At 35.0% G+C, this 27,207-nt stretch overlaps 1 protein-coding gene across 7 annotated transcripts; it reads left to right on the top strand.

The window, feature by feature from the left end:
* On the top strand, window positions 1-25,665 carry LOC112767226 (transcription initiation factor TFIID subunit 15b). 7 transcript variants are annotated; one of them, XR_003184790.3, is made up of 9 exons: window positions 15-370; window positions 472-583; window positions 728-1,382; window positions 1,704-1,854; window positions 1,942-2,023; window positions 2,907-3,104; window positions 3,220-3,273; window positions 22,967-23,066; window positions 25,096-25,665. XR_003184790.3 is itself a non-coding variant. In XM_025813113.2 (7 exons), the coding sequence occupies exons 2-7, from the start codon at window positions 277-279 to the stop codon at window positions 3,013-3,015; spliced, it is 1,203 nt and encodes a 400-aa protein (XP_025668898.1). In that variant the 5' UTR covers window positions 1-123; window positions 233-276; the 3' UTR covers window positions 3,016-3,439. The 7 variants fall into 7 exon arrangements, 2 of the variants coding, with proteins under 2 accessions (XP_025668898.1, XP_072078717.1); XR_003184793.3 differs by lacking the exons at window positions 22,967-23,066; window positions 25,096-25,665 and adding an exon at window positions 15,427-16,689; XR_011875070.1 differs by lacking the exons at window positions 22,967-23,066; window positions 25,096-25,665 and adding an exon at window positions 10,510-10,877.
* Window positions 25,666-27,207: the final 1,542 nt, after the last annotated feature.

The raw sequence follows: 27,207 nt of genomic DNA, 5'->3' as shown, positions 1-27,207 counted from the left end.
ATTTCTGCTAACACTTTTTCCCAAAGGTTCTACACTTCTACTTGACTGTCCGGTTGGCAGTTAATCAGCTATGCCTAATTCTGTAAAGAGGAAATAATCTCTCTCGACTCTTGTTTGTCATTGGTTTGCAGCTTCTTCACGTCTTTGTAGCTTTATATTACTATATCAGCATTTCCACTCACCATTATCATCAACGTAAAGTATTACCTCATTTTTTTCTATACTCTTTCAGTGCTACCCAAACAACTAGGGTTTAAACCCTAAATAATTCTAATCATGTCTGGGATGTATGGTCAAGATGGCGGTGGTGGCTACGGAGGTGGCGGAGGTTATGGAGGAAGGGGCGGAGGAGGAGGTTTCGGCGGTCGAGGTTTGTAACATGATACTATTTCTGGAATCGACTTTCTTTTTTTATTTTTTATTTTTTGTTTTTGATTGTAAGAAGCCCTAATTTGGTTCGAATTGCAACAGGTGGCGGCGGTGGTTTTCATGGTGGAGACCGCGGCGGACGAGGTGGCGGTCGTGGCGGTCGCGGCGGTGGTGGAGGTGGTAGAGATGGAGATTGGCGTTGTCCAAACCCAAGGTTTGGCTTTTTTCCCCCCAGATTCATTTATTATTATTTTTTTCTTGAGCTAGCTTTTCAGTGATTATTTCATTTTTTCTTCTGTTGAGTTTTTTTTTTCACTTTTACGGTTTCTGGAATTGATTTTAAATTGTTAATGTATAGTTGTGGAAACTTGAACTTTGCGAAAAGGGTTGAATGCAACAAATGTGGTGCTCCATGTCCTACTGGGTCTAATGATCGCGGCGGTGGAGGTGGTGGTTATAATAGAGGGGGAAGTGGTGGGGGATATGCAAATATTCGTGGGGGAAGCAGTGGTAGGGGTAATTACAGTGATGGTAGGGGTGGGGGAGGCAGTAGGGGTGGTTCATATGCTGGTAATCAAGCCAGAGACGATGGTGTATATGGCCAAGTCCCTCCTCCTACGGCTCAATATGGTGGTGGAGGAAACTATCCATCCAATTACAATTCTTATGGTGGGGATGCGAGTTATGGAACCGATGCTGTTCCTCCTCCTGCAAGCTACACTGGTGGCCCTACATCATATCCTCCATCATATGGGGGTCATAGTGGTGCTGGGAATAATCTTGGGGATGGGCGTGCTGGTGTTAGGGCTGGGCAACCTGGTGCATATGACAGTGGGTATGGTGCTGGTGGTCGAGGTGGGTATGGTGGAGCTCCTGCTGAGCCCCCAGCTAAGGTGAAGCAGTGCGATGAGAATTGTGATGATTCTTGTGACAACTCTAGAATCTACATATCAAACTTACCGCCAGATGTGACTATTGATGAATTGAGGGAACTTTTTGGAGGCATTGGACAAGTAATGTTCTGTTCTGTTGACTTTTGTATGATCTCTATATGGAGGGTTACCTTTTTTTTCTCTCAATTTTGTTAGTTCAAAATAGTTTGCAGGGAAATTCTTTTGGTATGTATGTATGGACCAAATGAATGGATCTATCTTGCATATGAAATACTTGAGTCTGTTATCTAAGGGGGACCAAATTTTAGCTGTTTATCTTTGTGAACTGTAGAGATGCTAGAAATTTATTATCTGTGATCTGTCGATTTCTTTATCTCTGATTTACAATTACAATATGTGAAGCTTCAGGCTAACTTAAGATATCACACCTTAATTGTTCAGGTTGGAAGAATAAAGCAGAAAAGGGGCTATAAAGATCAGTGGCCTTGGAACATAAAAATATACACTGATGAGAAAGGAAACAACAAGGGTGATGCTGCCCTTGCTTATGAAGATCCATCTGCAGCACATTCTGCGGGTGGTTTTTACAATAGTACTTCATCTAGCTACTCTCCAGTTAATAAAACACTCATGTTCTATGTTATACTTAGAGAAACTAATAATAATTCTTTCATTTCAGATTATGATTTAAGGGGCTATAAAATCAATGTTATGATGGCAGAAAAATCTGCACCACGGGCTCCACCTGCACATAACCATGGGTATCCATTATATATCATTTTACCTACTGAATGATTACTGTGTTTATTTGGTCTCCTTGCACTGCTTTTGAGACATTTAGGGGTACATCTGTTAGTATGTGTATTCTATTTGTGAATTGTTATTTCAGTGGTTTGTTGATGCTCATTTTCTTTTGGTTTATGGTAATAGTAATAGCACTAACAGGACCTTCACATTTGTATTTATGGTTACATACTACATACGATCTATGTACTGAAAAGGGGGGCAGTTAGCAATGCCTGGTTTATTTGCAATTTGGCATATAGTTGAAGATAAGATCTTCTGATTTCAATATTTGAGACAACTAATATGCCCATAAGATTAGATATTGATGTATGAATAAGAACCAGGTATCTGGTTCTGTATTGCTGTAATAACATATGCAAAGTTAATACTTAGAAAGCAAACTCGTGTCTGCCATGGTTGAGACTACATATTTTATTAGGCTATCTTGATATATGGAGCTGACTGATTATTCTTGTTATAAGTCCTTTTTTAGCTCTCAAATTATATTTACATTGGGCTTCATTCTTTGTGTTACAGCATGAGTAGTTTAACTGATACATGCATGTCATTGGATGTCTTCAAGAATTCAATTAGATGTGGACTATTGAGCTAATTTACCTATCAAATCATGTTCAAATGACAAGAAATGAAAAAAGCCATCATCAGATTTAGTCTAGAGGCTAATTAGACTGGGATATATTTTACTGTCAACATGGTCACTCAGATGTTTTTACTGACTATAGTAATGTAGAGTAAATGAATGCTCGTTTTTATACATGGTCAAATCTTCCCTTGGTCAAAATTGATAACTTATATAACATTGAGCATTAATTCCTTTTTCGCTTCTACACTCTGCAGAGGCAACAGGGGTGGCTATGGTGGAGATAGACGCCGAGACAATTATGGAGGTGGTTCTGGACCTGATAGGCGTGATAATTACGGTGGGAACCGTTCGCGTCCATACTGAGAGTTTCCGAAGTGAACCTTTTATGTACTAAGATTTGTTGTCTGAGGGATTTGTTGTATACGCTGGAATCTTGAAATGGAAGCAAAGAGGTAGGTTGTTCACTTACTTGAGCAAGAGACCTCTTTGCTATTTTCTCATGTGACTCGCTGGTAGGTTTTACTCCTTTAGGCAGGGATTAATTTGATAGTGTGCATGTTTTTATAGAGGCAAGTGGATAGTCTTCAAATGGCTTGCTGCTATGTAGGTTGATTGTTTCAGGTGAGTGCCGCTTTCATACTTAATACTTGATTGGTATTTGTACCTTGCATACCTGGTTGGCTGGTTCATGTGGCATTTGATACAATCAGTTTGAGGTATTATGGGGATCCTATATTTCAAAATAGTTTTATAGTCCAATAAAAATAACAAAAGATTATTTTAATAATTTCTTTTATTGCTTTTTCTAAGAAAAAGTAGCATTCCTGTTTTGTCATATTGCACATCCAATAAATCAAGAGTTTTGTTGGAAAGAGTGACACTACATGTTTTTGAAGAACACTAGCATTGTTCTTTAGCTTACTGGATGGCACTTTTGAAAATATTGATTTCAACTATAAATTTGGCTATAGGAACCTAGTTTGCTAAAGCAACGCAGTGAACTTAATGTCCCTTTGAGATGCTCTAGACACAATGTTATGAATTAGAACTATAGCATACACTCCGATGAGTTGCCTATAAGCATCCTATATCATCCTATTGTATTGTGTTTTAAAACTGATTTATTCTTAATTTCAGTTTTTGTTTCATCGTAGAACTAAGCAAAACTATATGGTACATACTAAAATCTAATGGCTCAGTAGGAGTTGGTACTTGGTAGGTTTATTAGTTCACTAGTCAACCTTTGATAATTTCATTTAATTGGTACTAAATATTCAAATGTCCTTCTGTGAGTTTGACGGTTACATGATTGGAACAAATTTATTCTTCGTTTAGCTTCTTTCCCGCTAAAAGGGTGAGTAGTTGTTTGGTTTCAATTTTGAAAGTACTTTGTTTTTCTTGGTTATTAACTTTCAACCTTGTTTTAGATGCATCGGATTAAACTTCTTGTTGTCATACAGGCAATTCAATGGTATAAATTCGAATTATGAAAAAGATGCATCTAACATGTATCAAATTGATACTTGATACGGAACAGAATCCTGTTCCAGGATAGGAGGATAGGATGAAAATCAAAGAAAGGGACTCTTCTACCTCAATTTGATTTTCTGATGCAACAGTTAAGGGAATCACCAAGGTTGCGAGAATTGAACCGGTCAATGAACCTGTGGAGTGACTGGTTCAATGGTTTAAAGGTTTAATGGGAGTTCAACCGGTTTAATTAAATATATAATAAAATTATTAAAAGTTTAATATATAATTTCAAATATTTAAATTTAATAATTTTTAAGTTGATAAAATTTAAAATTTACAATTTTATATAATAATTTATCTATAATTTATCATTAAAAATTAATAAATAACTTTAAACATTAAATTTTATAACTAAAAAAAATTAAAATAGACCAAAATGACAAATCAAAATTTAGAAAAATCAGCATATTCACCTCAGAATTTTCAAAACTTTCATATTGCACCACAACACATCAACAACTCAGAATAAAAAAGATCACTCACCAAATCAGAAAAACCAGCATAAACTCCTAAACAACTTAGAATCAGAATCATAGCATGAAGTCATAAACAACTCAAAACCAGAAAAATTTTAACATAAACAATATAGTGAAGCAATTTTTTTTTTTTGGTGACTGAACATAACACAAAGAAAAAAGACCTAAGAAAAAGAGTAGTACTCCTCTCTAATAATAATGTCTAAATTATTAGGAGGCAGTAACCACTCTAGATACATCTGCTTGTTTAAAACAGTAGTCTTAGCCATTAAATCAGCCGCTCTGTTTGCTGTTCGCTGGATGAGCACTAAAGTAGCTGTCTAATTCCGCTGGAGCATCTCTTTGATTTTGTCAAGCAGATCAGAGTCATTCCTAATCATGCTGGTTGTGCCTCGCGAAACAAGAAGAAACCCATCAAGATTATCAGTTTCACATATGACCTCTTTGCACTCGCAATCCCAAGCCATAACAAGCACTCTCCAAATAGCATGAAGCTCACAACAGAGAACACTAGAAAGAGGTATACTGACAGAACAACCTTTTATCCAAATTCCCATGCTGTCTCTAATAATACATCCAAAGCCAGCTAATTGTTCATTTTCAAAAACGCTTGCATCGCAGTTTACTTTACAGACATTCATTGGAGGTGGTTCCCAGTTATATTTCAAAGAAGAAGGAATAATATGTTTTTGGTTGATAACAATATTAGAGAAATCTCGAGCAGCATGTTTAACTAAGTGAACAATTTTCTCCTTACTCCATGGATCATCTTGGTGGAAGATGTCATTGTTCCTATCCCTCCAAATCCACCAAAAGGCCGCTGCAAAGAGAAACTCATTTTTGTTGAGGTTAGAACGAATCCAAGACACAAAATCCAAATTAGAGTCCTCAGCGGTCATTCCCAAATTTAAGCTAATCCAAATCTGACGAGCTTTTTGGCAAGTCCTAAAGCAGTGGTTAATATCCTCTAGAGCAAGATAACATCTCTGACAAAAATCAGAAGTAGAAATACCTTTTTGAAACCGGTAACTAGCTGTGGGAACTCCGTTGTTGAGGCAAAGTCAGAGCAGACACTTTATCTTCTCCGGTATTCTCAAGCGCCAAAGCCAAAGCCAATTTTCATTATCATTCCAGCCAAATTTCTTCTTCAATAGCCATTCATACCCGCTTTTAGTCGAGTAGGTGAGAGTATTTGAGTTTGTCCAAAACCAACCTGTTTTATCTTCTGCCTGCTTGATAGGATCAAAGAGCATCAAATCAAGTTTAACTTCTTCCGGAATCATTGTGCAAAGAATATCCCACCACCAATGCCCAAGGTGCCAGACATCTTCTAACTTCAAGTGAGAATCAGAAATGTGCACAAAAGGAGCCAAAGGAGCTAGCGTTCCGCATGGTCGCCAAGCATGATACCAAAAGGATTGAGACATCCTGCCTGTACACCAATCAAAACCATCACGAAGCTTTTCTATTGTCTTATAAATCGCTCGCCAAGTGCTTGAAACATTATTAGAAAATTTGGGTGAAAAGCAAGAACTCCCAGATAAATATTTTGCCAACATAATTCTTACCCAAAGCTTATCTTTATTATGCAATAATTGTCAAACAAGCTTTCCGAGTAAAGCAAAATTTACGCATTAAGTATCCCTAATTCCCAAGCCTCCATATTTTCTTGGAGTGACAACTTTGCTCCACTTGACCAAATTTAAGCAACGCTCCCCCACCTTTCCCTTCCACAAGAATTGTCTAAGCACAGAATCAATCTTTTGACAAACCGAAGTAATCTTTTGACAAACCGAAGTAGGAAAAAGAGTCACTTGCATCTGATAAATAGGAAGAGAAGAAGCAACAGATTTAATTAAGCAAAGCCTGCCTGCTCTGTTAAGGAGCTGACTTTTCCAACTAACCAGCCTATTCTTGATCTTCTCTAAAGAGTCCGAAAAAATAGATCTAGCAGCTCGAGGATGATTAAGGTTCACCCCCAAGTATTTGCCTAGGTCACTAGTAAAAGGAATATGAGAAACACCAGACAACATTTCCTTTCTTCTATTAGAGATATTTCTAGAACAAATAGCTTTAGATTTTTCAATGTTAATCTTCATACCTGAAGCTTTACAGAACAACTCCAAGGTGTGCACAACATTCTGAACTTGACTTTTCTTCGCTTTACAAAAAAGGAGGAGGTCATCTGCAAACATCAAGTGAGAAACTCTAGGTCTCCCTCTAGAAACAGCCACACCATCCCAAATACCCTCGTCAACTTGTTTGGAAATAGTGAAGTAATGCATCATAGCACCATCAACTGAGAATAAAAAAAATCAGCAACAAGCAAGTGAAGCATCTCAGAAATCAGAATAAATAAAATTTAACAAATAATGAATGACTCGTTCCACACACAACAGAGGAAACAAATAAAAAACTAAAGTGAAAAAGGGAGGAAATCAGTGAAAATAAAGAAGAGCACGAAGATGTTGAGGGATGGCGAAGATTGAAGAACTCACGGCGACGGCGAAGAGTTCACAGTGGCACGGGTATGTTTGCACTTCGCACAGAGAGTGGTGCTCTCCACACACACACACAGAGGGCCGACGACGGCGAGGATAGAGGCGGGCTTCACTACGAGCACAGAGACGGTGAGAAGGAGAAGAGTGGTGGCGGATGTTTGCTCTGATAGGGTTAAATACTTTGTGAAATTAGGGATTTTGCCATTTTGGTGACAGTGAGAGAGAATGGAGAGGGGATTGGAGGTCTTCTATGCGTTTTTTTTTTTAAATAAAAACGACGTAGTTTTGATGCTGAATGGGAGAATCGGGCCTTCAAAAAACCCTGCTGGTTCAGCCGGTTTTTCACTGATTTTTGCAGGCCGGTTTTAGATGTTAACCGAACCGGTTGGTCTGGTCTAGTTTTCAGAACCTTGGGAATTACTTTACCTCTCCTGTCACACCCAAGTTTCGCAAAGAAACTCAGAAATTTTCATTCATCAAAATTGATTCAGAAAGAGTAACAAGGAGTCTTTAAATAGGCTCCTAACAGATCAACCTAAGAATGAGCCAAATCTTCCTAGATATCTAATTTGAATTTAAATCTCTAAAGATAATTTAATTTAAATTAGATTTGATTTTTATTGGATTAGATCATATTTGATTTAACTTTAAACTTTTTAAAAATACTACTAAACAAATTAGAACTAAATCAAATCTTTTAACAGATCTTAATAACAAAACAAACTAAACATAAACTAAAAAGTCCTCCTGAATACGTATCATCCCCCCTGCAAAAAGATTCGTCCTTGAATCTTGTTCAATCACTTTTGAAAAATAATCCATCAACTGAGTCCACTGTGCATGCCTTTTGTTCAAGATCGCCTGAACTATCAAAATGCAAAACAAACTGCATTTTGTAGTATGTTGAATACTTGAGACATGTTCCATGTAGCCGCTCACTATAGAATGGAATTGGTTGTCCACTTGTCCTTCACTCCTTCCACCCACATTAATTCCTTCAAAATTCACCAATAAATCTGCAAAACCTTTAAAATCTAACATGTAAACACTAGGCAATTCATGATTACTTGATTAGATATATGAGAAACTGAAGACTCTATGAATGTCATAGACACTAATGCACTCTTGTTTAAACTATATAACTTTCAACATTTCTCTCACAAGTGTGTTTATTGCTCTTAGTTTCTTTTTTTCTCAATGACTCTTCTCTCTTACTATTTTCTGCCTTTTTCTCAAAACCCTCTTTTTCACTCAAACATTGATTCTTTTCACTGAAACACGCACTTTTTTTCTCGGTCTCTTCTCTCAAATACTTTTCTTTTCTCTCTTGTTTTTCAAATTGCTCACATCCCAAGCACTCCTTTGAGAACTGTTGCACCTTTGGTTCCTCTAAGTACTCATCTCCATCTACAACATACTCAACAAATGCTTTCATCATTGACTGTGAAGTAGAATTAAAGATAGGATCAAAAGAAGTTTGCTGATGTCGATCTATAATATTCTTTTTGAAATCTGCAACAGTGAATTTTGTCGTATCCTCAAACTTTGCTCATTTAGAACCCTGTGTAGAATTGGAGTCTGAAGAGCGCCAAATTGCCATAAATTGTTGTTGCGCCTCCACCTCAATTGCCAAATGGACTAAATCCTCCATTGTTGCATAATAGTAAAGGTCGACCTTATCTACAATTTCTTGGTTTAATCCAATAAGAAATTTTCCCATAAGAACTTTAGGACCCTTGTTAACATTAGCTTTGCACATCAAATACAGCAACTCCTTGTGGTACTCCTTTATTGATCTTGAACAAAAGGCATGCACAGTGGACTCAGCTGATGGGCTATTTTTCAAAAGTGATTGAACAAGATTCGAGGAAGAATCTTTTTGCAGAGGGGGAGAATGATACGTGTTCAGGAGGACTTTTTAGTCTGTGTTTAGTTTGTTTTGTTATTAGGATTTGTTAGAAGATTTGATTTAGTTCTGATTTGTTTAGTAGTATTTTTAGAAAGTTTAAATTTAAATCAAACCTGATCTAATCCAATAAAGATCAAATCTGATTTAAATTATCTTTACTTCTTTAGAGATTTAAATTCAAATTAGATATCTAGGAAGATTTGGCTCATTCTTAGGTTGATTTGCTAGGAGCCTATTTAAAGACTCCTTGTTACTCTTTTTGAATTAATTTTTATGAATGAAAATTTTTTCGAGTTTTTTTGAGAAACTTGGGTGTGAACAGATAAGATAGAGTGATTTTCTTAACTGGTGCATCAAATTGAGGTAGAGGAGTATCTTTCTTTGATTTTTCAGCTTATTTTGGATTCCGATCCGTATCAATACCGTTGTATGGCTTTAATGTATTATGCACTCAGGTTCAATGCAGTGCATCATAGCATTGTCCAAACGAAGGTGTTGATTGTGTTTTTGTGCGTGTGTTTTTTTCCCCCCTCCGGTTCTCTAAGATGGCAGCAGGTTGGTGCCTGGCGTGTTGTTGATTTTGTTTCCTTTGCCGATATTTTTGTTGTTTGATAAAGCAGTTCTGTTGCAAAGCTTTTGTTAGCCAGAGTGGAAGTTGGATTTTCTTATGTAATTGTGAATATTATTCTTGCTATTCAACAAGACGGAGCTCTAGGAAAACACGAAGTAGCTATTATAAGAACTCTTTCATTCTAGTATCATTCGGGCATGTTCAATCATATGTTGGCTAACCTTTCTTTGGGCGAAAAGAAGAGAAAAAAGGGGGAAGGGGGAAAGGAGGGAACAATTCTTTTTCTTTTTATCCTTTTGGACGGAGTGGCCAACAATTCTGGAGCCTCTAGTTTAGAAACACATGGAAACTACTTCTATGAATTGTTCCCAAAAACAAAGGATAAATGTTTTATGCAAAGCCACTCCAAAAGGGAAAAAAAAATTGTTCTATGCCTGGGACACTGTCAATGTCATAGAATATTAATTATTTACTTGCCAATAAAAGCATTAAATTATGTAGTGATTAATTCAAGTCATGTTTTTTATTTTTTATTGTAATTGTAATAATAGAAAAAAGCACAAAATAAAGACATTGGATTTTGCAACCAAATAAGAAAAAGATCATATCCTAATAAAAGAAAGTGTCTTAATTTTAGAATTTCACAATGCTTTGGGAAAAAAGAAATAGTTAAAATTTAAGAATTTAATTTTTATCACTGTTATTAAAAAGTTTTATACACATATTCAACTGTGTATTGTCACATTATTAAAAGTAATTAATTTTTTATAATACTGAGAGCTTAAATTTATATTTTTTGTTTTCTCTCTTGCCCTGTTTGTATGAACTCGAAAACAATCACTATTGACACTTGGAAATGGTCACCAGAAGAGGAAGATTTGGTGGCAAGGAGTACGAAGAAAGTAAAAATTGAGGTTCTAGGCAATGGAGAAGAACTGATGGAAGAAGAAACTCAAAAAGTAGAAATAGCGGAGGTAACGATGGGTGATGCTATTAGGGTGGGCATGGTTTGGATTTTTATAAATCCAAACTGGATCCATTTCAGAACTAGTTTTATGGTTCATAAAACCAAACCAGAACTGGATTGAAGAGAAAAATCGGTTTTAAACCGATTTGGAAAAACAAAAATCGGTTTTAAACCGGTTTTAGAATTTAAATCCGGTTTTATTTATAAACCGGTTTTAAATCCAGTTTTACATATAAAATCGGTTTTTAATCCAGTTTTACATATAAAACCGGTTTTTAATCCAGTTTTACATATAAAACCGATTTTAAATCCATTTTTTTTAATCCAAATCTAAAATTCGGTTTTTTAAAAAGTCCAAATCTAAAATCCGGTTTTTTTTTATAAAATCCAGTTTTAAAACCAAATTTTTTAACCAAAAATTCAGTTTTAAAACCAATTTTTGAAAACCAATAAAACTTCAACATGATTCCTAAACTAATGCATGTTCATATATCTCGCAAGACAGCAGCAGTGTTTAAATAAAAAATTCATATAAATTGAGAGTTATGTACTCAAGAATCTACTGCTGCAGAATCAGAATTCAGTTTCTTTCTGCACAAGGCACCATTTTTCAAAAGAGGAAGCGTTATTTATAACTCATAAATTTCTTTAGGGATATGCAGCCTAGTATATCTAAATTTAAAACATTATTAATGATCAAATTTAAAACTCATCTGCATAATCCAAATTCAAGCTTGCATCAGAACACAAAAGTAAAGACAATAAATAAATTGTTTTGTACAAAATCTAAGAAAAAAAACCAAACAACAGCCACATTTTTCTATCACATCACAATACAAAATAAAGTTTTACAATTCAGGAATATGTTACTTCTAAGAGCGTTATATCTTGCCAACATTCATAATAACTGGACATATTTTTCTCAAATACATGAAATAGTAGTGCAATTTGCAATGCAAATATATCTAAGCAAAAACTTCTAAGAGAATATTTAATTTCTTTCTTAGCTTACAGCTTCAGGATTTCTAAATAAGTAAATATTTAATTTCTTTGACTTCGAAGACTATTCCTTGCAATCTATGTTCTATGCAAAGATTTTAGAGCCTCCTCTAATGAATTTCTTCTCACATTTACATAAAGTTCACATCCTCCTTCAGTTAAGAAGAATGAAGGGTATGTGCTTTGCAAAGTAAACATGTACTTCTTTAAAAATAATTTTGTGATCTGCTCCAGCAGCCAGCCAATCTTTTTGATATATCATCAACATGATTTGGATAGAGAAATGAAAGAACTTCAAAAAAGCTAGAACTTGTGACAACATCTTTCACGGATAGTAAAATAATCTTCAAGGTTTAATTATATTTTTAAAGCAAACACAAATAAATAAAAAAATAATGAACAACAACAAAAGGCAAAACTACAAAAGCATATATATAGATAAAATCACATATTCAGAAGATCAATTAAACATTTGCCATAACATAATAAGCACAAATCCAGCAACACAAACTCAACCAATACAACTTCATCATTTCAGTTTATATATCATATGATTGAGCTTCTAACTACCCTAACCCTTATTCTTAGTAGCTGATTTCTCTTAGTATAATTCTCTTGGTCTTAAATCACAAAGAACCTGGAAATCCATTGTTAACCATTACTAAAAATTTTGCAATTTGCATTCATATATTTCTGTTTAGCTTTGGCAGGGAATAAAATACTGCTAAAAATCAACTATCAACTATAAACTATTCCCTAATAAAATCATACTTGCTTCCCTTCCCCAGTAAACAAACAATGAACTTTGATGTGTTGTATCCTCAGCAATAAACCATTAGCAAAGTGAAATATCCTATGCTTTAACAGTATGCTAGAACTAGAAACCTGGTGCAATGTCTCAACAACAGAGTAGCATGATGAATGAACAGGAACAAAATTCAAAGCTAATTAAAAAATTTAAACACAAGGCAAGGCAAATACCTGGTGCTTGGTGAGCCTTTGTGAATGGCTCTGGTCTTCTTACTTCTTAGGGTGGAGATCAAGAGCTTGACGTGTACTTCTTCTTCTTATAAACTTCCCTCAAGATAGCCTTCTACTTCTGAGAAATCACCGTCAACACTTGACCAAAGGACAACCACACAACCTTGCTGCAAAAAAAAAACCCCAAAATAAAAATGGCATTAACACAAACACTTGATATGCATAGCAGCATAAGCAATCAAACCTTGTTCAGTTTTTCAAATTGATGGAATGGAACAGAGCAGAAAAGAACATGGAAGCACCTTTGGCAATTTCAACTATATAATCACAAATGTAGTAAATCCATATCTACCACTCAATTCATTTTCTCAGATGATAGATTTACTCTGTGGTTCTTCTCTGTTGCTTCACAACATTTCAATCTACCAAATTAATTACTTAATGGTAAACCTATCTAACCTTGAGGGTACCCAGAGAACGGAGAAGAACAGAGCTGGGTCACGGCGAGAAAAGGCGGACGGCGGAACCGCGGATGGCGGAACAGAGCAGTGGCACGACGCGCTTGTGGTGGTGGTGGCAGCTACGAAACTGCAGTGCCAGTTGCCTGCTCCGGTGCGGCGGTGCCGGCTGGCGGCTGCGGGCGAAGGAGAAAAGGATTTGTGAATCATGACGGTGCTCTGGATCGGGATTTTGAGAATCAAAAGTTAAGAATTAAGGTTTTGTGAGATTTGGATTTTAATCTGGATCCGGATCCGGATTAAAACCGTTTAAATGGATTGGACTTAAAACCAAATTATAAAATAAATTTGGTTTGGTTTGGATTTTTTTTTTTTGTTTAAAACTGGTTTTTTTTTTTAAAGGTTTGGTTTGGATTTGGTTTAAAATCCAAATTTTGGATTTTTTTTGCCCACCCCTACATAAGACCTCCTTTGGCACCATATCGTACGCTTTTTCCAAATTAATAAACACCATATATAGATCCCGTTTATTACTATAATACCTCTCCGTCATCCTTCTTAACAGGTATATCGTTTCGGTCTTATGGCGGAATTGCCATAATTTACAGCATCAGAATTAATTACATAATCTTCCCTTGTCATTGCAACGACTCCCTCCTTTAATTTCTCTCCCAAAGATTTTGTTCCAATCAAATCTTTCTCGTTTTGGTTTGCCAAAATTTCCTGTTTGGGATTATTCTGGTCAACAATCCCCCACCTCCCTCTTGGTGGTTTTGGCAACCCATAACCATCTTTGACAGCACATTTCCATTGCATCACTAAGCATCTTCGGGCACCCATCCACTTTGTGTTCATATCTCCCACAATGGAAACAAATTTGATGGAGTCCTCCATACTCCAATCTGAATTCTTTTCCCAATGCTGAAAATGAAGGAACCAACTTTTTCCTTAGGTCAACTTCCACGCAAATGTGTGCAAATTTTTCTCTAAAGTGTATGAAAGTAAGTTCGTCCACCCTTAGCTTTGTGACTATCGTTTTACCCACATTTCGAAGGAAGTACTTATTATATAATTTCACCAGAAAATTAGGGATCTTAACCCATACTACAACCTTCTGTACTTCAATCTCCTGTGGGGTAAGCAATGGCTTCCATCTCTAGACTAACATGTAGTGATTTGCAATGATCCATGGACCTTTGAAGAATGCATGCGTGTAACCTTCTTGGTTAAAGAACCAAACCAGACAAAATTTCATCAAGATCCATAACGCGGACAACTTCCTTCCTAGTCCATCTCCTACTAATCCATTTTTCCATGGTCAGTAGGTTAAACTTCTTTTCGAAAGATTTAATTATAAGAGCTTGTTTCCAAGTCTACACCATTCATCATATTCCTCAAGTGAGACGTCTAGGATTGTATTTGGATTGAAGGGAGTTTGGTTCTTTTCTCCGTGATTCATAAGCTCTTTATCGGAATCTTTAACCACCATCTCAACAATTTGTTTAAGATTCAGCTTTCCAAGCCCATCATCTAGCAATCTGTCCTTATAGGACGTCTTAAGCTCCTTCGAAACAACAGCATCGGACTCTAAATTGTTCTTGAACGTGGGTATAGCATCTAGGGGTGGGCAAAAAAAAATCCAAAATTTGGATTTTAAACCAAATCCAAACCAAACCTTTAAAAAAAACCAGTTTTAAACAAAAAAAAAATCCAAACCAAACCAAATTTATTTTATAATTTGGTTTTAAGTCCAATCCATTTAAACGGTTTTAATCCGGATCTGGATCCAGATCCAGATTAAAATCCAAATCTCACAAAACCCTAATTCTTAACTTTTGATTCTCAAAATCCCGATCCAGAGCACCGTCATGATTCACGAATCCTTTTCTCCTTCGCCCGCAGCCGCCAGCCAGCACCGCCGCACCGGAGCAGGCAACTGGCACTGCAGTTTCGTAGCTGCCACCACCACCACAAGCGCGTCGCACCACTGCTCTGTTCCGCCATCCGCGGTTCCGCCGTCCGCCTTTTCTCGCCGTGACCCAGCTCTGTTCTTCTCCGTTCTCTGGGTACCCTCAAGGTTAGATAGGTTTACCATTAAGTAATTAATTTGGTAGATTGAAATGTTGTGAAGCAACAGAGAAGAACCACAGAGTGAATCTATTATCTGAGAAAATGAATTGAGTGGTAGATAGGGATTTACTACATTTGTGATTATATAGTTGAAATTGCCAAAGGTGCTTCCATGTTCTTTTCTGTTCTGTTCCATTCCATCAATTTGAAAAACTGAACAAGGTTTGATTGCTTATGCTGTTATGCCTATCAAGTGTTTGTGTTAATGCCATTTTTATTTTGGGGTTTTTTTTTTTTTTTTTTTTGCAGCAAGGTTGTGTGGTTGTCCTTTGGTCAAGTGTTGACGGTGATTTCTTAGATGTAGAAGGCTATCTTGAGGGAAGTTTATAAGAAGAAGAAGTACACGTCAAGCTCTTGATCTCCACCCTAAGAAGTAAGAAGACTAGAGCCATTCGCAGAGGCTCACCAAGCACCAGGTATTTGCTTTGCCTTGTGTTTAAATTTTTTAATTAGCTTTGAATTTTGTTTCTGTTCATTCATCATGCTACTCTGTTGTTGAGACATTGCACCAGGTTTCTAGTTCTAGCATACTGTTAAAGCATATGATATTTCACTTTGCTAATGGTTTATTGCTGAGGATACAACACATCAAAGTTCATTGTTTGTTTACTGGGGAAGGGATGCAAGTATGATTTTATTAGGGAATAGTTTATAGTTGATAGTTGATTTTTAGCAGTATTTTATTCCCTGCCAAAGCTAAACAGAAATATATGGATGCAAATTGCAAAATTTTTAGTAATGGTTAACAATGGATTTCCAGGTTCTTTGTGATTTAAGACCAAGAGAATTATACTAAGAGAAATCAGCTACTAAGAATAAGGGTTAGGGTAGTTAGAAGCTCAATCATATGATATATAAACTAAAATTATGAAGCTGTATTGGTTGAGTTTGTGTTGCTGGATTTGTGCTTGATTATGTTATGGCGAATGTTTAATTGATCTTTTGAATATGTGATTTTATCTATATATATGCTTTTGTAGTTTTGCCTTTTGTTGTTGTTCATTATTTTTTTTATTTATTTGTGTTTGCTTTAAAAATATAATTGAACCTTGAAGATTATTTTACTATCCGTGAAAGATGTTGTCAGAAGTTCTAGCTTTTTTGAAGTTCTTTCATTTCTCTATCTAAATCATGTTGATGATGTATCAAAAAGATTGGCTGGCTGCTGGAGCAGATCACAAAATTATTTTTAAAGAAGTACATGTTTACTTTGCAAAGTACATACCCTTTATTCTTCTTAACTGAAGGAGGATGTGAACTTTATGTAGATGTGAGAAGAAATTCATTAGAGGAGGCTCTAAAATCTTTGCATAGAACATAGATTGCAAGGAATAGTCTTTGAAGTTAAAGAAATTAAATATTTACTTATTTAGAAATCCTGAAGCTGTAAGCTAAGAAAGAAATTAAATATTCTCTTAGAAGTTTTTGCTTAGATATATTTGCATTGCAAATTGCACTACTATTTCATGTATTTGAGAAAAATATGTCCAGTTATTATGAATGTTGGCAAGATATAACGCTCTTAGAAGTAACATATTCCTGAATTGTAAAACTTTATTTTGTATTGTGATGTGATAGAAAAATGTGGCTGTTTTTTGGTTTTTTTCTTAGATTTTGTACAAAACAATTTATTTATTGTCTTTACTTTTGTGTTCTGATTTAAGCTTGAATTTGGATTATGCAAATGAGTTTTAAATTTGATCATTAATAATGTTTTAAATTTAGATATACTAGGCTGCATATCCCTAAAGAAATTTATGAGTTATAAATAACGCTTCCCCTTTTGAAAAATGGTGCCTTGTGCAGAAAGGAACTGAATTCTGATTCTGCAGCAGTAGATTCTTGAGTACATAACTCTCAATTTATATGAATTTTTTATTTAAACACTGCTGCTGTCTTGCAAGATATATGAACATGCATTAGTTTATGAATCATGTTGAAGTTTTATTGGTTTTAAAACTGAATTTTTAGTTAAAAAATCTGGTTTTAAAATTGGATTTTATAAAAAAAAAAAAAACCGGATTTTAGATTTGGATTTTAAGAAAATGGATTTAAAACCGGTTTTATATGTAAAACTGGATTAAAAACCGGTTTTATATGTAAAATTGGATTTAAAACCGGTTTATAAATAAAACTGGATTTAAATTCTAAAATCGGTTTAAAACCGGTTTTTGTTTTTCCAAACCGGTTTAAAACCGGTTTCTCTCTTCAATCCAGTTCTGGTTTGGTTTCATGAACCATAAAACTGGTTCTGAAATGGATCCAGTTTGGATTTATAAAAATCCAAACCATGCCCAGCCCTAGTCTTATGGAAGGTTTTAGAAAAGAAGAGAGTAAGGAGCGCATATATTCGTGCAATTAAAGACATGTATGATGGGGCCACAACTAGTGTGAAGACTCAAGGTGGTGTGACAGAGGAATTTTCTATTGGTATAGAATTACACCAAGGATCATTCTTATGTCCATACCTTTTCACATTAGTCTTGGAAGTACTCATAGAGCACATCCAAGAGCCTGTGCCATGTGCATGTTTTTTGCCCATGATATCGTCATTATGAGAGAGTCAAGGGAAGACATAAAAAAGAAGTTGGACTTATGAAGAGAAGCTCTAGAAGTGTATGGTATGCGCATAAACTGTAGCAAGACGGAATATATACAATGTAAGTTCAATCTGAGGAGGGAAAACCCCAATATAGAGGTGAAGATTGGAGAAAACATCCTACGAAAAGTTAAAAGTTTTAAGTATCTTGGATACATCATTCAGGATAATGTAGAGATTGAACAGGATGTAAATCATAGGATCCAAGCAGGTTGATCAAAATGGCGTTGGTTTTATATGTGAAAAAATAGTGCATTTCAAACTTAAAGGTAAATTATATCGCACTGTATAAGACCGGCTATGCTTTATGGTATGAAGTGTTGGGCGGCCAAAGGGGAACACGAACATAAGCTAACTGTGGCAAAGATGAAGATATTGAGATGGATGAGTGGTCATACGCGATTGGATAAAATAAGGAACGAAGATATAAGGGAGAAAGTTGGAGTAACACCCATTGTGAAAAAATGGTAGAATTGCCTCGGGTGGTTTGGATATGTGAGAAGAAGACCAACAGAACACCCAGTTAGGAGGGTGGATGAGATGGAAGATGGATAAGGAGTGAAAGGCAGAGGAAGACCTAAGAAGACTATCTATGAGGTGATCAAACGAGATCTACATGTAAACGGTCTCTCTGTAGACATGATACATGATAGAGTTCAATAGCGTCGTTTGATTCATGTAGTCGACCCACCTAGTGGAACAAGATTTTGTTGTTATTGTTGTTGTTGGTGGTAGTGGTGGTGGTAGTGATGGTGTTGCTGTTGTTGTTGGTATTGCTTTTGCTGTTGCTGCTATAAATTTTGGCAATTCCATTAAAGATTCGGGATGAGTCCATTTGGACCTTGGATGGTGGGAAAAAACCCCAAAGGAGAAACAAGCAAGGATTAGAGAATCATATCGCAAATAATAAGGAAGGAAATTTTTCTACCCGTTTTGAGGCTCTAAGACGGGATGAAAAAAAATCAGAAAAGTGTGGATACCAATGAAGAGGGGGAACAACCGAGCCTTGCTAGCCAAGATCAAAGAAAAGAAATTAATGCTAGAGTAAGCCGGTTTCATGAGAAGCCAGAAAATCAACAGAGGATCAACAAAGCCCCACCAAGACTCAAAGTGCCAAACAACAATACCAAAGCAAAGAATATTAAAACAAGCAAGAAACAAAGCTTAGCACAACCCAAGTCGGGCAGAACTTCGCAGCAACACCAAGAAGCCAACAACTCGGATCAAGTAATAGATAACCAGGGAAATAGGATAAAAAAGGATGACAGTCATCAAGCTTATTGGAATCAATTCCATAGGCTTGGCAAGAAAATTTATAAGAATCACTAACAAAGAAATTTCATCCCTACAGATGGCTCTTTGGATCCTCTGGCAATCTCTCTTATAACTAAGATCATGGGAGGAAGCATCCAAGAGAACAATAGTGGCAAGTTCAAAGATAAACCACTTGAGCCAAAAGGTGCTACTGCTAGTCTAGATCATAATAGAGGAGACATGAAAGGTTTAAAGGCGGGTTCCCAAAGTGAAAACGATGCCCAGGATGATTCGATTGTACAACCTATGGAAGCATAATTTTCCTTAGAACAGGGAGTTCTTTTTCTCTATGATGTTTTTTATTTATTTCCTTTATGCTTTAATAATGAAAATCATTGTTTGAAATTGTCGAAGCCTTTGCTAAAGACTTCAATTCTATTGTCAAAGATATTATGATTAAGTATAAAACTAAGTTCTGGGTTCTTCTTGAAACCCAAATCAAAGGCCAAATCCATCATTAAGGTAGCGTTTGGTGGAGAGACAGAGACGGAAAGACTGAGACTGAGAGACAGAGACTAAGAGACAGGGATTGAAATAAATCTCAGTATTCTGTTTGGTGCAAAATGGGAGACATGAATTGAAACAAGAATGAAACTCTAATTTAATTTGCACAAAGGGTAAAATTGGAATTAATTAATTGAAATGAAAGTATTTTAGGTATAAAATGTTATTAAAGTTTCAGTCTCCATCTCTAAAAATTCCAGTCCCCTGTGTCCCTACTTTTTGGAGGTACTGAAATACTGAAATTTTAGAGACAGAGACAGAAATTTTAGTACCAGTCTCTGAACTAACAAACACGATACTGAGTCACAGTCTCTCAGTCTCTGTCTCAGTACCTCAAAACAAACGCTACCTAAAGGAATCGGTTTTGATTTTTGGTGTATTAGTGAAGTGAAGGTTTTTCGGGAGACATTTGGTGTTTATAGATGAAAGACCTTTGAAACGTCACATCCATCATTGTTCACAAACAATTCATACATATGGAAGTCAAATGGAAAAATGACCGACCTTGGCATTTTACTGCGGTTTATGGTAGTCCTACAATGGGAAACCGAAATGACCTTTGGAGTAATTTGAAAGACATGGCAAGGATAACTAATGGATCGCGATGCTTAGGAGGGGATTTCGAACTCGTTTGGGTGCCATTTTTGAAAAAGATTTTTTTTTAATATTTTTTTAAAAGATTTTTTACAAAAGTAAAAGGGATTTTATATTTGGATATCTTAAAGGTTTTTTTATCTATCAATTATCGTTCGATAAAATAAGATAAAAGTATTTTTTTTTTCATTTATTATGTGAAAAATATTTTTTTTATAAGAATAAATAGTCATTTCTGACCATGAAAGATTCGGATACTGACAAAACTGACCATGAAAAATTAAAACTAAAGTTATACCTATATAAGATAAGTTTTGTCTGACAAAAATAACTAATTTTAAATTTTTGTTCATAATTCCGTAAATACCCCTAGCCTTTCATCTTCCTCTATCTCTAAATCCAATCCCAAACCCTATCAATTTAACCCAGTTCCCTCCTCCTCGGTCTTTACCCTCCAATCTTCTCCGCCATCACAATCCCCTTCCACCACCACCATCCCTTCCATCCCCCTTACCCTCCCTTTCCCGGAGACCATCACCAACTCCAACACCACCATTGCTCCATTCCCTTCCCCACCCTCCCTTTTAATCACTTCTTCCACTGCATTGAAGACCCTCATCAGGTCCTTCAGAGAGAAAAAACTTTTCAAATTGAAAATCCCAGTGTCGATGATTCTATCGCACTCCCAGTGTTCTTGCCTTCCACTTGTTTTCTCGCTGTACGACAAGAACCGGAGGGTTGAGTCGTTTGTGTTGGTTCCATATTGGGTGAATTCGCCGGTGCCGCCTCCGGAAAGCTTGCTGTAGGTGTTGAAGCATTGTTTGAAGTTACTGTTGCCTCCACCGTAGCTTGTGAAGGTCTCGTTTTTGCCGCTGAAATTGCGGCTATAGGAGCGGAACTCGATAAACACAGGGTTGCCAAAGCTGTTGGGGTAGTTCTTGAAGTCGTTAACGCTTTCGGCTTCGTCGCTGTCGTAGTTGGTGAAGTTATGGCCGTCTTCATAGCCGGTGAAGCTTTAGCTCTTGTCTCACTTGGAGAGATTGGGCTTGATGTCCGGGAGGCAAAGAAGGTGCGCGGAGGAACAGAACTCAGGGAGGCGCGTGGTGAGGGCGTTGGTGGCGGCGAGTTTGGAGTACTTAGCAGCTTGGATGACGGTTAGTGGTGAGGCCTTGGAGGTGGGGAAGGATGGCTTTGGAAGCGTGTTTTGAATGGCTTTGCCCTAGTACCGCAGCACATACGTCTTGGCATGAATAGATTTTTGTCTTCATCATTGCCGCCGCTGCTGGAGAAACTAATCTGCGTGTTAATAATGCGTTTGATGAGAAGAATGTTATTAGTTTCTTTCTCACTTTTGAATTCTGATCAAATAATGTGTTAGACTAAAAACTAATATAGAAATTTTAATTCTACTTGTACTTCAATTTTTTGTAACAGGATTCCAATTTGAAAGTGAAATAATTATTTATGATGGATAATACATATATATTAGGTACGACGGGGTTTCCAATTTGAAAATTTTTTTTCTCTCTGGAGGAGCTGAGGAGATCTTCAATGGCGGTGGAGGAAGTGGTTGGAGGGGAGGAGTGGGAAAGGAAATGAAGCGGTGGTGGTGTTGGAGTTAGTGATAATCGACAGAGAAGGGAGGGTGAGGGGATGGAGGTCGTGAAAGGGATTGTGACGGCAGAGAAGGTTGGAGGGTAGAGGAAGAGGAAGGGGTTAAATTGATAGGGTTAGGGGTTGGATATAGAGATAAAAGAAGATGAAAGGTTAGGGGTATTTTACGGAATTATGAACAAAAAGTTAATAATTAGTTATTTTTGTCAGACAAAACTTATTTTATATGGATATAATTTTAGTTTCAATTTTTCATAGTCAGTTTTATCAGTATCCAAATCATTCATGGTTAAAAATGGTTATTTATTCTTTTTCTAAAGAAAAAAGATCTTTTAAGAAAAATGTAAATTGTAGTTTTTCAAAAAAGATATTTTTTTTAATTTTTTAGTGCTTTTATTTTTACTATTAAAAATTTGTCAAACACACTAAAAAATAAAAATGAAAAAAGATCTTTTTTTATCGATTTAATGGCGCCCAAACAAGCACTTCAACTTCACCTTATCCCGAAATGACACGAGAGTTCTTCTAACTTTTTCTTTGGATTCTCATGAATTTGTTAATTGTATTTATAATTGTGATTTAAAAGATTTAGACTTTTCAAACCCTCCATTTACTTGGAGTAAGGGTAATATTAAAAGAAGACTTGATCGCTTTCTTAGCGACCTTGAATTTTCTAATCTTTTCTCCTTTTTGACTATCTCCTAGGAGTGGCAAAACGGGTTGAATCAGAATAAAAAATTGGACTAGTTCAAGCAGAGAAACCCAAGAAAATGAGAGCTAAGAAGAGGCCTAATTGGATGAGAGACTTTGTTATGGGATGAAGGAAGAAAATGAGAGTTAAGAAGAGGCCTAATTGGATGAGAGACTTTGTTATGGGATGTATATGAGAAGCATAGGGTTATATCTCTTGCTGGCGTGGAGAGTTCGTTACGGAAATAATGGGATATAGTTGATAAATTTCATTTTATCATTCTAAATTGTATCAAAAAAATATGAAGTTTATCAACTATCTTGCACAATTTCGGCTCAATTAATTGAGTTTTTTCGAATATTGCTCCCAATGTTGTGTTATGAAAAATATGTTTTTTATACTCCTAATTATTAATCTATTAATCTCTTTCTATACCATACGATACTGTGATGAAATTTCTTTAAGTGTTTTAGGGTTAAGATATATCAACGACTTCGAAGGATCGAAGAGAATGGAGCGAAGAAGCGAATTCGAAAAGCAATTCAGAGTGGAGATTGTTGGCACCTCACGTGGGTAAGCATTTCTTGCTTAGGCAAGCTTTCTGTGTAAGCGATCATTTCTCGCATGCGCGAGATGACCCTACATGCTAAGTTAATAAAACACGTACATCATCATATTTTGGACCTTTCAAAAGTCCCCAAAAGTTATTTTCTGATGTAGTTTGAAGCCAAGATAAAGATTTTTTTTCAAACACTTGCCTTGTAATTTTTTTAATTATGTTTCTTAGAATTTTTTTTATTGCTATTCGATTATCTTGAATTTTCTCTAGTTAATGGCATTTTCATTTCGGGTATGTACATAACTTAGAATGTTTTTTATTTTAGTCTACTTCTAGTTTATCTTGGTGTTTATATAGTTTATTTTTTCTTTCCCTTAATTCTAGTGTAGGATGAATGCAAAGATTAGAATTTAGGTTTTTTCCTTTATGCATGTTAAGAATTGAGAATTATAGACAAAATAGAAAAAATCTTAGAATTATATTTTCACTCAACTACTTAAAAAAAAAATAAAAATTAATTAACTCATTGTTTGCTTGGTTAAAATAATAAGTTTTCATGAAAATCTTTTAAGGGTGTCCCATTAACTTGAGTTGGAATTTATTTTTCAATGAACTTGGTTGAACAAAAAGGATTATAGAACATAGATTGTAGCTAGAATATACAACCTAGTGAGATTTGAGTCTTTAATGAGTGGTTATATACTTTTAACCACTATTTCGTTCTTGTGTGTTACTCTCTCTATAATTGCAATATTTAACTTATTTGATTCTTGAATTCCAATATTTTATGTATGTATCTATTTAGATGATTGAGTTGTTTCATATATGCTCACTTACTCAAATAGTCTTATCTTTTAATTTTTCTTTGTTAGCCAATTTGAGCTTTATTGATTCCCTTTTTTCTTAATTTCTAGCCTCCACTAACACTAAGCAAAAAATAATAAATGTTTTAATTAATCTTTGATTAGTTTAACCTAGTGGTGATTGTATCATTAGGTATGAAAAAGGAGAATTTGAAATTTTCGGTGTAAAAAATGGGTGTTTTAAGTTTATTGAAAATTTTTGAAATTGAGTGCATATACATGCATTAAGTACTTGAATCATATGCATTTATCTTTTGAAAAAAAAAAAAACTAAAAAGGGGATAAATATGGCCCCAAATGAAGTTGTAGAAGTAAGTGCATATGTGGTGTAAATTAATTGAGAATGCGTAAGGGGGTGTGTGTATGAAAAGTGAAAGATGGATAAAAATACAATGGGTAGTAGGTTTTGCATTATAGTAAATAGGTTGTTATAGGTTAGGTGAAAGTTTAAGCTAATTAAATATTCAAATTTCTAATCCTCTTAATCAAATATATTTTCACCTTGTCCCTAACTTCATTACAACTCTCTAAAGTTTTCTTGATAAGTGTATGTATGCATTGAATACTTGTTGATTGTTAAAAGAAAAACAAGTTTTAGAAATCAAAGTTGGAAGAGAATTGAGTGATTAAGCTTATATACTAGAGCGATAAGAGAGTAAACACATCCGGTAAAAGTTTAATTGCTTGATTCTATGTTCCACCTATTATATAGCCTTGTAAGTTTATACTTCTTTTAGAACTTAATTGATTAATGAGATTGAATTGCTTGATATTGCATTTTTGCCCTCTTTGTTTTACTATATCTTAAAAAATTATTTGATTTTAACCAATCCCATGTAAATAGTAGGTAGAATTAGGTAGTTGTATATAATAAACGGTATGCATATATTTTGGTTGACATCCTTCATTCTCTTTATTAATTAGCATTATAGCATAAGAATATGTTAGTGTTTAAGTATAGGGGATTGATAAGCTTCATTTTATTATTCTAAATTATATCAAAAAATATGGAGTTTATCAGTTATCTTGCACAATTTTAGTTCAATTAATTGATTTTTTTTAATCTTGCTCCCATTGAAGTTGTTTATAAAAAATATATTTTTATGCTCCTAATTATTAATCTATTAATCTCTTTTTATACCATTCGATGCCGTGATAAAATTTCTTTAAGTGTTTCAAGGTTAAAGTATATCAACGGCATCGAAGGATTGAAAAGAATGGAGCGAAGAAGCAAATTTGAGAAGCGATTCGGAGTGGAGACTGCTAGCATCCCGTGTGGACGTGCATTTCTTGCTTAGGTGAGCTTCCCGTGTGAGCGACTATTTCTCGCGTGCGCGAGCTTTTTTCGCATGCAAGAGACGATCCCACGTGTTGAGTTAATGAAACATGTGCATTATCATATTTTGGGCTTTTCAAGGCTCCCCAATAGCTATTTTCTGATGTATTTTGAAGCCAAGATAAAGAGAAAGGAGGCAAGACTCAACCATTTTTTATAATGTTTTAGGTTTTAGTTAGATTTTAGAGAGAGAAGTTTCAACTTATCTCCGAAATTCCTAGGGTTTTACTTATTTTTTTTTCTCTAGTTTTAGTTTTTAATCTTGTTCTAATTTAGTTTTATTTATATTTTTATGTTTTATTATCTTAGTTTACTAGGAATTTATTGTTAGTTTCTTATTTATGATATTTTTGTCTTGAATCTTTATTGAATTTTCATTTTCTTTTAAAAAAATTGATGTTTTATGTTTTCTTATGGCTTGTTCGAAATGTTATTATTACTTTTTTTGAATTGTATAGTTGTAGATTTTACTATTTTTTACAATTTATGATATTTTATATTTATGCCTACGAAGTGTTCTATAAAATGATTCACTTAGTTATGGAGTAGAATTTTTCTTTCTTGGCTTGGGTTGAGAAATTGGGTAACTTTGAGTCATTAATGTCCAAGTTAATTGATAATTTAGAGATGTTAATTAATCTTGTTTCTATTGACGCTAATATTTTACTAATTCAATTAGTAAGTTAGTTAGGACTTATGGATTAGGATTAATTAAACTTAATTGACTTTCCTCGATTTGTAGAGGTTGACGAATTGTGTTTGCTCTTTATAATTATCATGTTGTGGTTAATGACAAGGATAGTGATCCTTAACACTCAACCCTTGCCAAGATCTTTTAACATTTGAATTTACTCTCCTTTTCTTTCTTAGTTAATTAATTATCTTAATTGCTTCTAGTTTAATTCTTGATATTTACTTATTGCTTGCTTTTTTAATTTCTTGTTATTTAAATTCTTGTTTATTGCAATCCAAACCACTTTTTTTTCATAGCCAATAATTGAGCACTTAATTGTGATTTTAAGGAATAATGATACAGGATTAAACTCCTGGTATTTGATTTGAATTTGTGATATTTCACTAAACTTTGAAGAGTGTTAAATTTCGGGTTAAAATTACAATGAATCTTGAGTTTTAAATTTGTGAATATTTTAAATTGGTATTTGTAAAAATCGGAATAACCGTTTTAATAAATAATAATTTTTAACTGTCCGAAATAGGTTCAAAAATATAGAAATGATATTTTGAAAATAAAAAGGTGAAATTTGAATTCAATGAATTTTTTTAAGTGGGAAAATGTATCTTTTGCGAAAATTTTTTGTAAAAATTCGTACTGGTGTTTAAGTCAGCAGTACTGGCTCTAGTATATCTGATACCACCTATTTTGGAAAATAAGATTTTAAAAATTGAATTTATTGTTTTGAAAGGACAAAAATAATTTAGAATCGAAAACTAGTCACTAATCTTAAAGGTTTTGGCCTAAAGTGAGCCAAACGAACCTAAAATACTAACGAGTTGGACCAGGGCCAAGTTATGCCTAAGCCTAACATATATAAACCCCTTTTAAGGAGCATTCAGCTCATTCTTACCCTAATTTGAGAGAGAGGGGCTCTGAATTGATAAGAGAGGAGAAGAGGGTAATGTTACTATTCATCACCATCTTCCGGGAGCTATAACTCGAGCTACGATGCTCCGATTGACGAGCCGTTTATGGCCACGCGAAGCTCTCGTCAAACTCTTCGTTTCTATCTAAACAAAGTTGTAATATTTTTGAAATCCATGCTCTAGTTTCCAGCTCTAACAATTCCGCAATTTTGGTTTTAGTTCTTAAGTAGATTTTGGTTGTTTAGGTGATCTCTAGTAGCGGGTAATTGTTGGGCTTTGCTCCAATTATTGTTGGATAAGGTAAGGAACCTCTATATCCTTGTGGTTTGGTGTAGTGTGAGTTTTAGTTATTAA

This window comes from Arachis hypogaea, chromosome 17 (genome assembly GCF_003086295.3).
Source record: "Arachis hypogaea cultivar Tifrunner chromosome 17, arahy.Tifrunner.gnm2.J5K5, whole genome shotgun sequence".
NCBI classification, from domain to species: Eukaryota; Viridiplantae; Streptophyta; class Magnoliopsida; order Fabales; family Fabaceae; genus Arachis; species Arachis hypogaea.
This window is presented reverse-complemented; position numbering and strand designations above follow the sequence as displayed.

What these genes read in the sequence shown, in the direction of transcription:
- LOC112767226 (XM_025813113.2), top strand. Translation starts at nt 277, where the DNA reads ATGTCTGGGATGTATGGTCAAGATGGCGGTGGTGGCTACGGAGGTGGC. An exon ending in AGGAGGTTTCGGCGGTCGAG is followed by an intron (nt 371 to 471) that starts GTTTGTAACATG and finishes GAATTGCAACAG; the next exon opens with GTGGCGGCGGTGGTTTTCAT. An exon ending in CCACCTGCACATAACCATGG is followed by an intron (nt 2,024 to 2,906) that starts GTATCCATTATA and finishes TACACTCTGCAG; the next exon opens with AGGCAACAGGGGTGGCTATG.